General features: G+C 45.4%; 1 protein-coding gene across 1 annotated transcript in view; it reads left to right on the forward strand.

The window, feature by feature from the left end:
• The window catches only part of CDHR3 (cadherin related family member 3), a 38020-nt gene that overhangs the window by 19308 nt on the left and 4783 nt on the right, over positions 1-13929 (forward strand). Inside the window, exons 10-17 of the mRNA XM_060692682.2 lie at positions 1213-1315; positions 1441-1539; positions 3394-3623; positions 6257-6425; positions 7924-8168; positions 10209-10390; positions 12053-12066; positions 13836-13867. Of these exons, the coding sequence (XP_060548665.2) occupies positions 1213-1315; positions 1441-1539; positions 3394-3623; positions 6257-6425; positions 7924-8168; positions 10209-10390; positions 12053-12066; positions 13836-13867 (1074 nt within the window). The remainder of the gene's footprint in view (positions 1-1212; positions 1316-1440; positions 1540-3393; positions 3624-6256; positions 6426-7923; positions 8169-10208; positions 10391-12052; positions 12067-13835; positions 13868-13929) is intronic.

Below are 13929 nucleotides of genomic sequence, written 5' to 3' on the forward strand. Positions count from 1 at the left end.
TGCATTGAAAAAAAGAGACTTACGACCTGTCCTTCCACTTATGATGGTTGCAGTGTCCCTACAGTTACGTGATCCTGATATTGAGCAGTTGTAAGTCACTGCATTCAATGCCATTGCAACTTCACATGGTCACTAAATGAAAGATTGTAAATCAAGGATTGCCTGTATCACCATGGTTTTTTAAGGACTACAATTCGTGTACCCAGGGGTGAAATGTAAAATTCGTTACTACCGGTTCTGTGGGCGTGGCTTGGTGGTGGTGGGGGTAATGTGACGGGTGGGCGTGGCCAACTTTTTTTTTTTTAAAAAAACTTTTCAAAGCATTTTTTCTAATGCTTTGAAAAGCCTCTGCCGATCAGGCAACTCAGCTGGGATCATCAGAGACTTTTCAAAGCATTTTTTTTACCATCTCTTCGGCCAAGAGGTTGCAGAAAAAAATGCTTTGAAAAGCCTCTGACAATCTCAGCTGAGCTGTGCAATCATCAAAGGCTTTTTTTCTTACTTTTAAAAGCATTTTTTCGTTGGAAGAGGTTGTAGAAAAAAATGCTTTTAAAAGTTAAAAAAAAAAACAGCCTCTGATGATCGGGCAGCTCAGTTGGGCATGGTGGGGGGGGGCCGCAGGGATTTTTGCTACCGGTTTTCTGAACCACTCGCCGCCATCTCTAATGGATCAGGTGATCCAGTCCGAACCGGGAGCATTTCACCCCTGCCTGTACAGCTCTGGAGTGATTCAGAAGTTGTTGAAAAACATTAGAAAAAAATCACAGTAAGGAAAAATAATATGGCAATCAAATTCAGGTAATCCTCAATTTACAACAGTCCATTAAATGGGTGTTCAAAGTTACAACAGCACTGAAAAAAGGAACTTATGACCATTTTTCACACTTACGACCTTTGCAGCATCTCTATGATCACATGATCAAAATTTGGACCCTTAGCAATCAGCTCACATTTATGACGGTTGCAGTGTCCAGGGGACATGTGATCCCCTTTTGCGACTTTCTCATAAGCATAGTCAACGAAGAAGCCCGATTCACTTAACAACCGTTTTACTAACTTTAAATACCACAATGATTCACTTAACAATTGTGGCAAGAAAAGTCATAAAATGAGGCAAAATTCGCTTAACAACTGTCTCGCTTAGCAACAGAAATTTTGGGCTCAATTGCAGTCATAATTCGAGGACTACCTGTAAAAGTTTGTTCCTTTAAGTTTATAGGAAATGTAGATTTGGAAAATACAACAGACGGAAGCGTGCAGAGACAATATATTCTGAATACCGTCATCCAAGATGTTTCTGACCCTTTCTTTTCTGGTTAGTATTAACTTTCCTTCTTGTCCCCTTCTTCCCTAACTCTTTTTCTGGAAAAAAATTATCTTTAAATGAGTCTAATATTTCTGTGTCATCTTTCACATTTTTCTTACTTGCTGTATTTACAGAACTAATCTACATTTATATCAACATTCAACCGGTGAACGAGTTTGATCCAGTCTTTGGTAGCTCTTTGTACATTTTTAACGTATCTGAAATAGTACCAGGTAAGTTACGATGGCTTTTTCAGAAATTTACAAGCCTGTAAAATAGAATTCTCTCAAATTAATGCTGATTCTACCCCCTTGTTCCATATCAGCCACACAGTTAGTTTTATTGGGGTGAATGTTTCTTTAAGACCAAATAAACCTTTGGAATGAAGTGTTTGAACCTTCTTCAGAATCTAATATATTTTATTTATTAAAAAAAAAAGTTTTTTAAACTTTCTGGCTATCAAGAAAACACACAAAAATCTGTTACTATCGCAATGTACTGTATTTTTCGGATTGTAGGAAGTTAGCACCTACCCCTTTCCTAGAAGAATGAAATATTTTGGGAAATATTAAAAAGGCAGAATATTATGTTTCCTTGGATGAGAAATGGAGAAGCATGTTTTAAAGACAAATCAGCTCCCACCTTCCTGCCCCCACCCTTTTGTTAATGGGCCAGAGGCAGAAACTCAATCTTTGTCAATGGACCTCATCTGCAAGATAATGGGGCCCATCTAGCAACAGAAACTGACCACATGGCACCTGGGAAGATTACATCAGCCAGCAGGGCTAGCTAAGACCCCCATCCCCTGGAAGTCTGACAACCAATCAGGATACTCTTTCTGGGCCCCAGGAAGTTCAAAGTCAGAGAGGGCATAAAACCCAGGGACTCGCTGTATCTGCCCTTTTCTGTTCAGGAACTCAAGCCATGTGATCCTGTCCACCATTAAACCATCTTTCCAAGCAGTCTCCATGTTTCCAGTGTCTTTTTCCCCACTTGGAGCAGAACCCAGAAGGATATTTCTGTCCAACTCCTTGAGGAGCACCCGGAGGCTCCAACTGGCGCAGAGTGCGGCCGCGCGGATGGTAATGGGAGCGACATGGCGCTCCCATGTAACACCTCTCCTGCGCGAGCTGTACTGGCTCCCGGTGGTCTTCCGGGTGCGCTTCAAGGTTTTGGTTACCACCTTTAAAGCGCTCCATGTCTTAGGACCTGGTTATTTACGGGACTGCCTACTACCACCAATAGCCTCCCACCGGCCAGTACGCTCTCATAGAGAGGGACTCCTCCGGGTGCCGTCAGCCAAACAGTGTCGACTGGCGGCCCCTAGGGGGAGAGCCTTCTCTGTGGGGGCACCTACCATCTGGAATGAGCTCCCCCCGGAGATACGGAGGATCCCGGATCTGCGCTTAAATGCTGGGAGTTGAAGTCCACAAGTCTTAAAGTTGCCAAGGTTGGATATCCCTGCTGTAAAATAAAGAATGTGGCTTGAGTCACATGGGTACCCTTGCTTTATAGATTTGTGTTAAAAACGGGTCTTTCAAGGTTCCGACGGATGCCCTAATAATTAAATCATGAGTCTTGAGCCAAGTTTCAAAAGAAATCCAGTCATTTATTAGCAGCTTCATGTTGGCACATTCCCAAGTGCAGCCAGCTCTGACCCTACGTAATTTACGCTCCAAGTATGACCCTGTTTCCCCCCTCCGTCCAAGGTGTGTCATCAATCACATTAGCAACGGAGCAATTTCGTAGATTGTAGAGGTCACTCCCCTTCGACTGCTGTAGGTATCCCTGGGATACAACCTTGAGGGAGATAAGCGTGGAATGTACATCTGTTTTTGGCTGCTGTGCAGTTTCACCAATTTCCCATTCCCCCCGGCCTATGGCAACTCGAGAGCAGGCCAGGGATGTTTTGCGAGTTGACAGGGTCAGGGTTTGACCACACAGTAGCTACCATTTTGACTTTTTTGACCCCCTGGTCTGAAGCCCTGTTTTAGAAAAATTTCTGAAGGCTGCACAATCTCTAAACACACCACACACACTCTAAAACTACCTGCGTGCCATCTTAATGTGCTGCTGTTTCATTTCAGCAAACTCTTTGATCGGAACAGTGCTCGCTACTGACAAGGATTTGCCTCCCACCAGAATTTCTTACTCCATTTTGTCCGGAAAGAGCGGCGGGGGTGTCACAGATTTATTTGTAATTGATTCACAGTTGGGCAGTTTGAAGAACACAAAGCGATTAGACTATGAAACACAGCGGGTACACACTCTTGTAGTCCAAGCTTCTGACAACGATGGCAGGATTGGAAATTCCTCCGTGAGTAAACTAGCGAGCTTAAAACAGGGTTTATTGTCCTTTGCGATCTACTTTTCTTGCCTCTTTATGGTAAACACAGTAGGACTTGCCGGAAGTGGCATTTGTAGAAGCAAAATGTGCACTGAGGTGGGAGGATGAGGTGGGGATGGAGCAGGGGTGGGTTCTACTTACCTTTACTACTGGTTCGCAATGGGAGCGCGCATGCGCAGATCATCATTTATGATGTCCAGGCGGGTGGGCGGAACCTCCCGCTGCTTTTACTACCTGAACAACCGGGAGCAACCCACCACTGGGGTGGAGTTAAACAAAACATCAGCCTAGAATTGTTACGAGTTGTCACAAACAGTCAGGATCATACATTAAGTTGCAGTTAAAAAGATTTCTTGATCCACAAGAAACTAGTTCTGTGATGGTGAACTTATGGCATGCGTGCCACAGATGGCACGTGTAGCCATATCAGTGGGCACGCCAGCTTAGCTCTGGCGTGCATGCGCGCGCTGGCCAGCTGATTTTCAGGCCTTCTGGGCCCACCAGAGGTAGGGAAACAGGCTGTTTCCTGCCTCCAGAGGGCCTGGGGGGGAGGGAAGGCCTCTCCTAGAAAGGCTCTGGAGGCTGGGAACAGCAAAAAAGTCACTTCCTGTCCCATTGGGAGTTGGGAAATGGGCCATTTCAGGCCTCCGGAGGGCCTCCGAGGGAGTGGGGAAGGCTGTTTTCGCCCTCCCCAGATGCATAGAAAGGATCTGGAGCCAGGTGAGAAAGAAAAACAGGCCTACCTGGCCATCGCGTGTCAGGAGTGGGGGTGGGAGGAGGGGTTGCACGTGCATGCGCAGGGTGGGGCGGCATAGAATTATGGGTGTGGGCACACACGTGCGCGAACCTCCCCCGCCGCCCCCCTCCTGGCATGAGGTGGCAATAAGGTTAGCCACCACTGCCCTAGTTAATTAAAGTTCAGTACTAAATTAGCGCCAGATAAGGGTCAAAGGAATTCAAATAGGGTTGGATTCAGACCATTTGTAACAACGTAACAACTCTAGGCTGATGACTCATTTAACTCCATCCCCCAGCTCTGCCTGCTCTTCTGCTCTCCTGCTACAATTCATTTGTATTTTGATGTTCTTTTATGTTTAAATAATAAAAAAAAATATTTTAAAAAGAGAATATATTACTAGAATATATAATACTGTGTTGTACGGAAAGCTGGATGGAAGTGGATGTGATCGGAGGTGGCATCCAACCGGTTCGTACCGGTTCAAGCGAACCAGAGATCGCGGATGGGCCTGCCCCTCTGCCCCAGCTCTATGCCATCCTATTTAGGCACATTTTCAAGGCCAGGCACATGCGCGGAAGGCACACACACACACGAAGCGTGCCTGCGCTCGTGGGGCGAACAGGTAGTAAGAATATTGGAAACCCACTGCTGCATGTGATCTCCCAAGATCAAAGACGTTAAGACATTATGTTGCTTTAGGTGAAGGATAAAGGGTTGCTGCTTCTCCTTGAACTATTTCCTCAAGGTGATAAATTACAATAGGTTTTATTCCAAGCTGTTGGTCCTCTAACAACTTGCCGTGACTTCTTGTTCCTTAGCATCCGCTGCTCAGACCAAGTGCTCTGTTGCATCTACTGCAAGAGCCAGCCCTGAACCTGTAGATTAGAAAACTTTCTTCTAGACCAGGAACCCCCAACTTTTGGGGCATCAGGGGTTGGTTCCGTGGAGAAAGGTTTTTCCATAAACCAGAGTCGGTGTAGTTTTGCATGCTGCTTCCATCCCACGGATGCAGCTTCGCTTGTTTGTGTGACCTCGTTCCTGGCATGCCGTAGCCCGGTGCCAGTCCATGGACCGGGGGTTGGGGATCCCTATTCTAGACTCTTCATATTTTTGTTTAGCAACAGCAATAACAATAGCACTTAGACTTATATACCGCTTCATAGTGCTTTATAGCCCTCTCTAAGCGGTTTACAGAGTTAGCATGTTGCCAGTGGTGGGATTGAAATTTTTTTACTATCGGTTCTGTGGACATGGCTTGGTGGGGGTGGCAGGGGAGGGATACTGCAAAATCTCCATTCCCACCACACTCCAGGGGAAGGATACTGCAAAATCTCCATTCCCACCCCACTCCAGGGGAAGGATACTGTAAAATCTCCATTTCCACCCACTCCAGGGGGAAGGATACTGCAAAATCTCCAATTCCACCCCACTCCAGGGGGAAGGATACTGTAAAATCTCCATTTCTATCCCACCCCACTAACCTGCTTTCCAGTTCCGTTCTCCTGTGAAGGGCAACAGAAGACCCAGCTGATCAGCTGAGACTCGATCATCTGGGACTCGGGAGGCAGCAAATAGATTGGGGGCGGGGCCAGCCAGAGGTGGTATTTGCTGGTTCTCTGAATTACTCAAAATTTCCGCTACCGGTTCGCTAGAACCGGTCATAACCAGCTGAATACCACCTCTGCATGTTGTCCCCAACAATCTGGCTCCTCATTTTACCAACCTTGGAAGGTTGAAAGGCTGAGTCAACCTTGAGCCGGTCATGATCGAACTCCTGGCAGTGGGCAGAGTTTGCCTGCAATACTGCATTCTAACCACTGCGCCACCACGGTTCCTTCAAATATTTCTTTAAATATTTCTTTAGGTAATAATAAACGTTCTTGAAGCAAACGATGAACCACCTATATGCACCCCAGATGGACAGTTGCTGGAAGTGCCAGTGGATTTAAGCTTGGGCATTATTAATCGTTTCAGTATTAGCTGCGTGGATCGGGATTCAAGCCCAAAGTCATTCCGATATACTATCACGTCAGGTATTTTATACTTCATCTTTGAATATCTTATCTCATTACCATGTTTCCCTGAAAATAAGATGGGGTCATATATTAATTTTTGCTCCAAAAGACACATTAGGTCTTATTTTTGGGTTAGGTCTTATTTTTGGGGAAATACGGTACTAAATGCATCCATCTGGCTGACAATCTTAACGGGTTTATTTTGGGAATAGAGTTTATATTACGAGCATCCTGAAAAATCATGCTAGGACTTATTTTCTGGTTGGGTCTTATTTTCGGGGAAATGGCAGTGGTAGGTTTCAAATTTTTTTACTACCGGTTCTGTGGGTGTGGCTTGGTGGGTGTGGCATGGCTTGGTAGGCGTGGCATGGCTTGGTGGGCGTGACAGGGGAAGGGTACTGTAAAATCTCCATTCCCACCCCACTCCAGGGAAAGGATACTGTAAACTCTCCATTCCCTCCCCAATCCAGGGGAAGTATACTGCAAAATCCCCATTTCCTCCCGATCATCTGGGACTTGGGAGGCAGAGAATAGATGGAGGTGGGACCAGTCAGAATTTTTACTACCGGTTCGCCAAACTACTCAAAATTTCTGCTACCGGCTCTCCAGAACTGGTCAGAACCTGCTGAAACCCAACTCTGAAACAGGGTAGTTGCTGGTAGAATATATTTTATAACACATGCCGTCCCAAAAGTGCTTTTTCAAGAGGCAACTGGACTTCCTTGTTTTACTTGGAAGACTTCCCTCTTCAATAGCTACCATTTTGACCTGAGTTATTTGTAAAAATAATAAAGGCAAGATGCTCCCTAAATTTATGTATTTGTATCAATACCCAAAGAAATCCTTTCAATGCAGGAGGTGACACTACAATCCAAACTTACAGTTTGCTCGAGAGTGATATTGTTCATTCTGTTCATACCAAGAATTACTTTATATGTAATTGAAAAAATGGTTTCCTACTTGCAACCTACCACCTTTTTAACCTGCAAGAAGCTAGAAAAGCCACTGACACTTTGTCAAGTATACGTCAGAGGTGGGTTTCAGCAGGTTCTGACCAGTTCTGGAGAATCGGTAGTGGAAATTTTGAGTAGTTCGGAGAACCAATAGTAAAAATTCTGACTGGCCCCATCTATTCTCTGCCTCCTGAGTCTCAGCTGATTGGGAGGAAATGGGGATTTTGCAGTAACCTTCCCCTTCCCTTTTTATTTTTGAGTTCCAAAGTGAATCTGTCCATTTCTGCACAATTGAAGATTTTACATAACACTTCTTCTTCTTTACTCTTCCATTTCTGAGCAAATGCTATTCTTGCAGCTGTTAATATATGTAATATTAGGTAGGTTACATTTTTATTATATTTACCATCTGTCATTCCCAATAAGAAAAAATCTGGTTTGGCTTCTATTTTAATCGTTAGAATTTCTTCTAGCCAGCTTTTTATTTGGTATCATATCCACCATCTTCCAGTGAATTAAACTTCATTTATCTTTACTCGTTTGGTCTCTGGCTCTGCTTTTAGGTAACGTCAATAACCATTTTGACTTCTCACCAAAGGCCGGTTCTAATATCTCGAGGTTAGTCCTGACCAATCCATTCGATTATACGTCAGGAGTGGACAAAATCTGGGAATACCGGCTGTTGGTTTCCGTAACAGATGATAATCTGTTAACAAGTTCTGAAAGAACTTCAGTCCGGGTTCAAAACGGCACAGTAAAATTAACCATCCGAGTTATTCCAGATCCAACCACTGTGATTCCTACAACAGTAAGTTTGAACTTTTATACTAATTTGATTTGGGATGAAAGTAATACGCTGATAGTCTGGATTATTTATTGATTTATTTACTGTCATAATGATATACATTATGACTTGACTTACGACCGCAAATAAGCCTAGAATTTTGTCGCTAAGCAAGACAGTTAAGTCAATTTTTCCCCATTTTACGATCTTCCTTGACACAGTTGTTAAGCAAATCACTGCAGTTGCTAAGTGAGTAAGTGTTGTGGCCCATCAGAGGCCTGTGCATCTAGTAGCTGCTTCCGACAACGAGGAGGCTGGTGTGGTGCTGCGCCAGTAGCCTGTGCAGCTGGCACTCGAGTCGGACAATGAGGAGGCTGGAGAAGATGTGGTGCCAGAGGCAGAGATTCAGCCAGGGCCTTCAGAACCTCCAGAAGCTCCTTTAAGTGAAGAGGATGAAGAGGAGGAGCCTCTTCTCAATGCACGGGAGCGCAGAGCTGCCAAAAGGCAGGAGTGGCTCCTCAGGAGGAGGTCTCCTCTAGAGTAAGGCTTGGGGCTAATTGGCCACTCCCGTAGCCTATTTAAGGAAGGATGACGACTGAGGCAATTTGCAGGGAACAACTTCGTTCACTCTCCTTCATGTCTTGGTTTTAGTTCTTTTATCAGTTTCCTGCAAATTGCTTCTGGGCTTTCTGCCAATCCTAGTAAGATTATGATTATTTATTCTTTGGATTCTTATAGGCTGTTAAGAAAGTTAATTAAGAGCCTTTGTTTGAAAAAGACTAATTTAATTTAGTAAACTAAGGTTTGTCAGACTTTGTGTGTGCTGCATTCTTTGGGGTCCGTAGCTGGGGCAGAACAGTAACATGGTTGTTAAGTGTAAGTATGTGGTTTCCCCATGGACGTGGCTTGTCAGGAGGTCACAAAAGGAGGTAATCACATGACCCTGGGACATTGCAACCGTCATAAATATGAGTCAGTCGCCAAGGCTCCGAATTTTCATCACGTGACCATGGGGATGCTGCAATGGTTGTAAGTGTGAAAACGGTCATAAGACACTTTTTTCAGTGCCGTTGTAAAGATCACTAAACAAAGTTGCCAGTTGCAGCCCTTTCTGGACCGGGACGCCCTGCGCACGGTCACTCACGCCCTTGTTACTTCCCGGTTGGACTATTGTAATGCTCTCTACATGGGGCTCCCCTTGAAGAGCACTCAGAGGCTCCAACTGGTCCAGAATGCGGCCGCGCGGGTGGTTATGGGCGCAACCCGTTGTGCCCACGTGACACCCCTCCTGCGCAAGCTGCACTAGCTCCCAGTGGTCTTCCGGGTGTGATTCAAGATGTTGGTTACCACCTTTAAAGCGCTCCATGGCATAGGACCCGGGTACCTCCGAGACCGTCTTCTGCCACCAGTAGCCTCCCACCGACCAGTTTGCTCCCACAGAGAGGGTCTCCTCCGGGTGCCATCGGCCAAGTTATGTTGGCTGGCGACACCCAGGGGGAGGGCCTTCTCTGTGGGAGCCCCAGCCCTGTGGAACGAACTGCCCCCGGAAATACGTAAGATCTCCGACCTCCGGGTGTTTCGCTGCGCACTGAAGACCCTGTTGTTCCGCCAGGCCGGACTATCAACACAATAGTTTTAAATTGGGGTATTTAAATTTTTGGGGGTTTTAAATCTGAGCCAAATTTATTTAATTATTTTAAATTTTAATTGTTGTTTTGTCTGTGTTTTTAAATAGGCTGTACACCGCCCTGAGTCCTTCGGGAGAAAGGCGGTATAGAAATAAAATTATTATCATTATCATTATCATAATTATCATTATCATTATCATTATCATTATCATTATCATTATCATTATCATTATCATTATTATTATTATTATTATTATTGTAAATTGAGGTCTACCTGTACTACCTTAAAATCAGTGTTCCTAAATACGTTAATAGTCAAATGAGCTCTCCATTTTTTTCTTTTGAGACTGCTGTTTTTTTTTTTTGTTTTGTTTTTTTGCTAGAACAATTAGAACAATTTTGTTTCCAACACCCCATTTTTTTTCTTCCTTCCAAGCCTGCTGTGACCATCGTGACCAGCAAAGAAAACGTTTATGCTCGATCGGCTTGGTATGTGCCGTTTTTCACACTCCTTGGCAGTTTATTGCTGCTGGGATTGCTCGGCTATCTAACCGTTTTGCTGGCAAAATACCTCCGTTCCTGTTGCCCACCGAAACCCAAAGCGGACACAAAACGACTGTAAGTAGCAATAGCAACAGCACTTAGACTTATATACCGCTTCATACTGCTTTATAGCACTCTCTTAAGACGGGGTCCCCAATCCCAGGTCCGTGAACCGGCACAGGGCCACGGCGTGCCAAAAACCGGACCATGCAAACAAGCGAAGCCCCATCCACGGGGTGCAGGCGGCCCACAAAACCACACCCCCTCCGGTCCGCGGGAAAACCTCTCTCCACAGAACCGGTCCCTGATACCCAAAAGGTCGAGGACCACTGATCTAAGATTTAAAATTAACAAAGCAGTTTACAGAGCCAGTGTTTGGACTCAGCTCCTCAAACACGACAAACCCTCTGAAGTGAACTCAAAGATTCCTTTAATTAGGAGCGCTGGCAGCCCCAACAAAAAGTTTCTCTCTCACTGCAGGCTAACAAGTCTGTCCGGCCGGGAGATGAATAGTTGTCTGCCACATCTATTCATCTCCACCCCCTGCCTTTTATCCCCTGATCTGTCCCCGTCCACACACACACACAAACACAGCCAGCCGAGGGTTAAGGAAGCACTTGGCACACACCCAGGTCTTTATCTCCAACTTGGCAGCGATATACACACCGTCTGCCAAGTGCTTTTATTTCCACAGAAACAGAAAGATAAGATACTCAGCGTACAAGAGTCCAACAAAAATAAATATTCCTCTCAGCAGTTTCGGACGATGCTCTAGTGACTATCCAAGGTTTATTTTTGTTCGTCACAGGGATCACTGGCCACCACCCTCTATTATATAGTCTCTGGGGTGTGGTCCAGTGACTCAGTTCTAATCCCTAGCACGCCTCCTGAGCTGCTGCAATCGTTTATCACGCCTTCGGAGGCGTGCGTCCAGGAATGATGTCTCTCCTTCACTCTCATCCGAGACACCTGTCTCCCTGCTAATCTCCTCTCCCTCGGCCGGCACCTGAGACAGTGCCAGAGGGGAAGGGCCTGGAGAGGGAGGCCTGGCTGACTCCTCTTCCTCATGCTCGGAGCTTTCTTCCTCCGATGGGATAGGCTCAGAGGGCGGGGCCACAACATCACCAGAGCTAGAGTGGGGCTTCGCTAGCAGCGATGGCTCTTCCTTCCCAAGGACCGGCCCATAGATTTCCACTGCTCTCCTCTCCTCTGCCTTCTGTGCATCCGTGCGTCAGGCACTGGACCCAGCTGTTCCTCCTCTTCCTCATCAGCCACCTCCAGACCTGGGGGCTGTTGACTCTCCATCTGACGGCCCAGGCTCTGCCTCTCTCTCTGCCAGCTCCATTCCCTCTTCCCCCTCGGAGCTCTCAGGTTGCCTTGATGCTGACTCTGACTCCCACACCTCCTCCTCTCCCTCCTCTGATTCGGCTGTTGGAGGGGCTGATGGCCGACAGTCCACAACAACCAGCATATTTCCCCCAACGATCTGGGTTCTCATTAAGTAGCTTAAAGAAAACCTGCAAATAATAACGCAATTATAATACGATGTTTGCCGTGTGCATCCATGTCCTTTTGTTCTGCAATAAATAAATAATCCATATTTCTTAACGAGATTGAAACAATCCTCCGAAATTTGAAGTCATTGCTGCCCATAACTTTTCAATTCAGCTTTGTTTACTGTATTGCCTAATGACCGTTTTTGCAATAATAATATATTTTTTTTTAAATTTATGACAGGTTGGACATGCCAGGTATGTATTTTCTTGTTTGCTTTTCTTATTCTTAAAACACGGCCGCGTTGTTAATAAGAGGCATAATGTTTTCAAAGTACGTATGATTTTAGTGCAGTTTGACCTAGAATCACAGAGTTTAAAATCTAATAGAACAGAATACAAGCAGTCCTAGACTTACAACTGTAATGGAGCATCCCTAAGCCATGATGGTCGTAAAACAAGTTGCTCATGTGGCCGATCCAATTTTATGACCTTGTTTTGCAGAAGTCATTAAGTGAACTCATTGTTTGCTCTGGGGTGGTTTTTTTGCTGAAAACTGGAAGTAAACACTGAATTTTTTTAAGCAAAAATATCGGAAATTGTGGTCACATGACCACAAGACACTGCAAAAGGCCGTAAATGCATGATGGTCGCCAAGTAAGAATCTAGTTTGGCCTAGTGGTTAAGGGAAAGTAGGAGGCTGCGAGTTCAAGCACTCTTAGCCATGGAAGCCAACTGGGTGAATGTGAGCCAATCACCAGGAGATGGTGAGTTTTAGTCCCGCCTTAGCCATGAAAGCCAGCTGGGTGACTTTGGGCCAATCACCAGGAGACGGTGAGTTCTAGTCCCGCCTTAGCCATGAAAGCCAGCTGGATGACTTTGGGCCAATCACTAGGTGATGGTGAGTTCTAGTCCCGCCTTAGCCATGAAAGCCAGCTGGATGACTTTGGGCCAATCACCAGGAGACGGTGAGTTCTAGTCCCGCCTTAGCCATGAACGCCAGCTGGGCAACTTTGAGCCAATCACTAAGAGATGGTGAATTCTAGTCCCACCTTAGCCATGAAAGCCAGCAGGATGACTTTGGGCCAATCACCAGGAGACGGTGAGTTCTAGTCCCGCCTTAGCCATGAAAGCCAGCTGGATGACTTTGGGCCAATCACCAGGAGACGGTGAGTTCTAGTCCCGCCTTAGCCATGAAAGCCAGCTGGGCGACTTTGAGCCAATCACTCTCTCTCAGCCCAGCCTACTTCACAGGGTGGTTGTTATGGGGAAAATAGGAGGAGGAAAGAGTATTAGGTATGATGATAGTTATCTATAAAAATAATAATGGCAGGATACAAACAAACAAGTGCCCAAATTGTGGTCACATGACTGTGAGGGAGCCCTCAGAACTTCAGAACCAGTTTATAACTACTTTTTAGGAGGTCTGGCATAGCTTTGAATAGTTGAATAGTTCCTACATGACCAGTTGTAAGTCAAGGACTGTCATATGTGTAGAATATACGGCTTGTAATGGGCAGTCCTTGTTGCTCTCTGAGCTTAATTGATTGTTTGCAAATATTTTGTTGCCCGACTATGTAACTTCTTCTACTCTTGGTTTTATGTAGTAAGTTCTACTCAGAGATAGGTTTCAGCAGGTTCTGATCAGTTCTGGAGAACTGGTAGCGGACATTTTGAGTAGTTCGGACAACCGGTAGTAAAAATTCTGACTGGCCCCGCCCCCATCTATTCTCTGCCTCCCGAGTCCCAGCTGATCGGGAGGGAATGGGGATTTTGCAGTAACCTTCCCCTGGATTGGGGAGGGAATGGGGATTTTGCAGTATCCTTTCCCCGCCACGCCCACCAAGCCATGCCACGCCCACTAAGCCACACCCACAGAACCGGTAGTAAAAAAATTTGAAACCCTCCACTGGTTCTACTTAATTCAGGTAGGCAGAATGTAATTCGATTGGATACTTTTAACTCTTGCTCATTTCATAAAGTGAAAGGTTAGAAAAAGCAGCTTGTTTTTTTTTTTTTTAATACAGAAAAGAAGAAAGCAAAGAAAGAAGTAATATGGGTAAGTATGCTTTCAACGTGAAATAGAATCTTTGCCTATTTAGGATTAGCATATCAGGATGC

The sequence above is a fragment of the Pantherophis guttatus genome, chromosome 7 (genome assembly GCF_059756535.1).
Source record: "Pantherophis guttatus breed Tessera chromosome 7, ASM5975653v1, whole genome shotgun sequence".
Taxonomy (NCBI): domain Eukaryota; kingdom Metazoa; phylum Chordata; class Lepidosauria; order Squamata; family Colubridae; genus Pantherophis; species Pantherophis guttatus.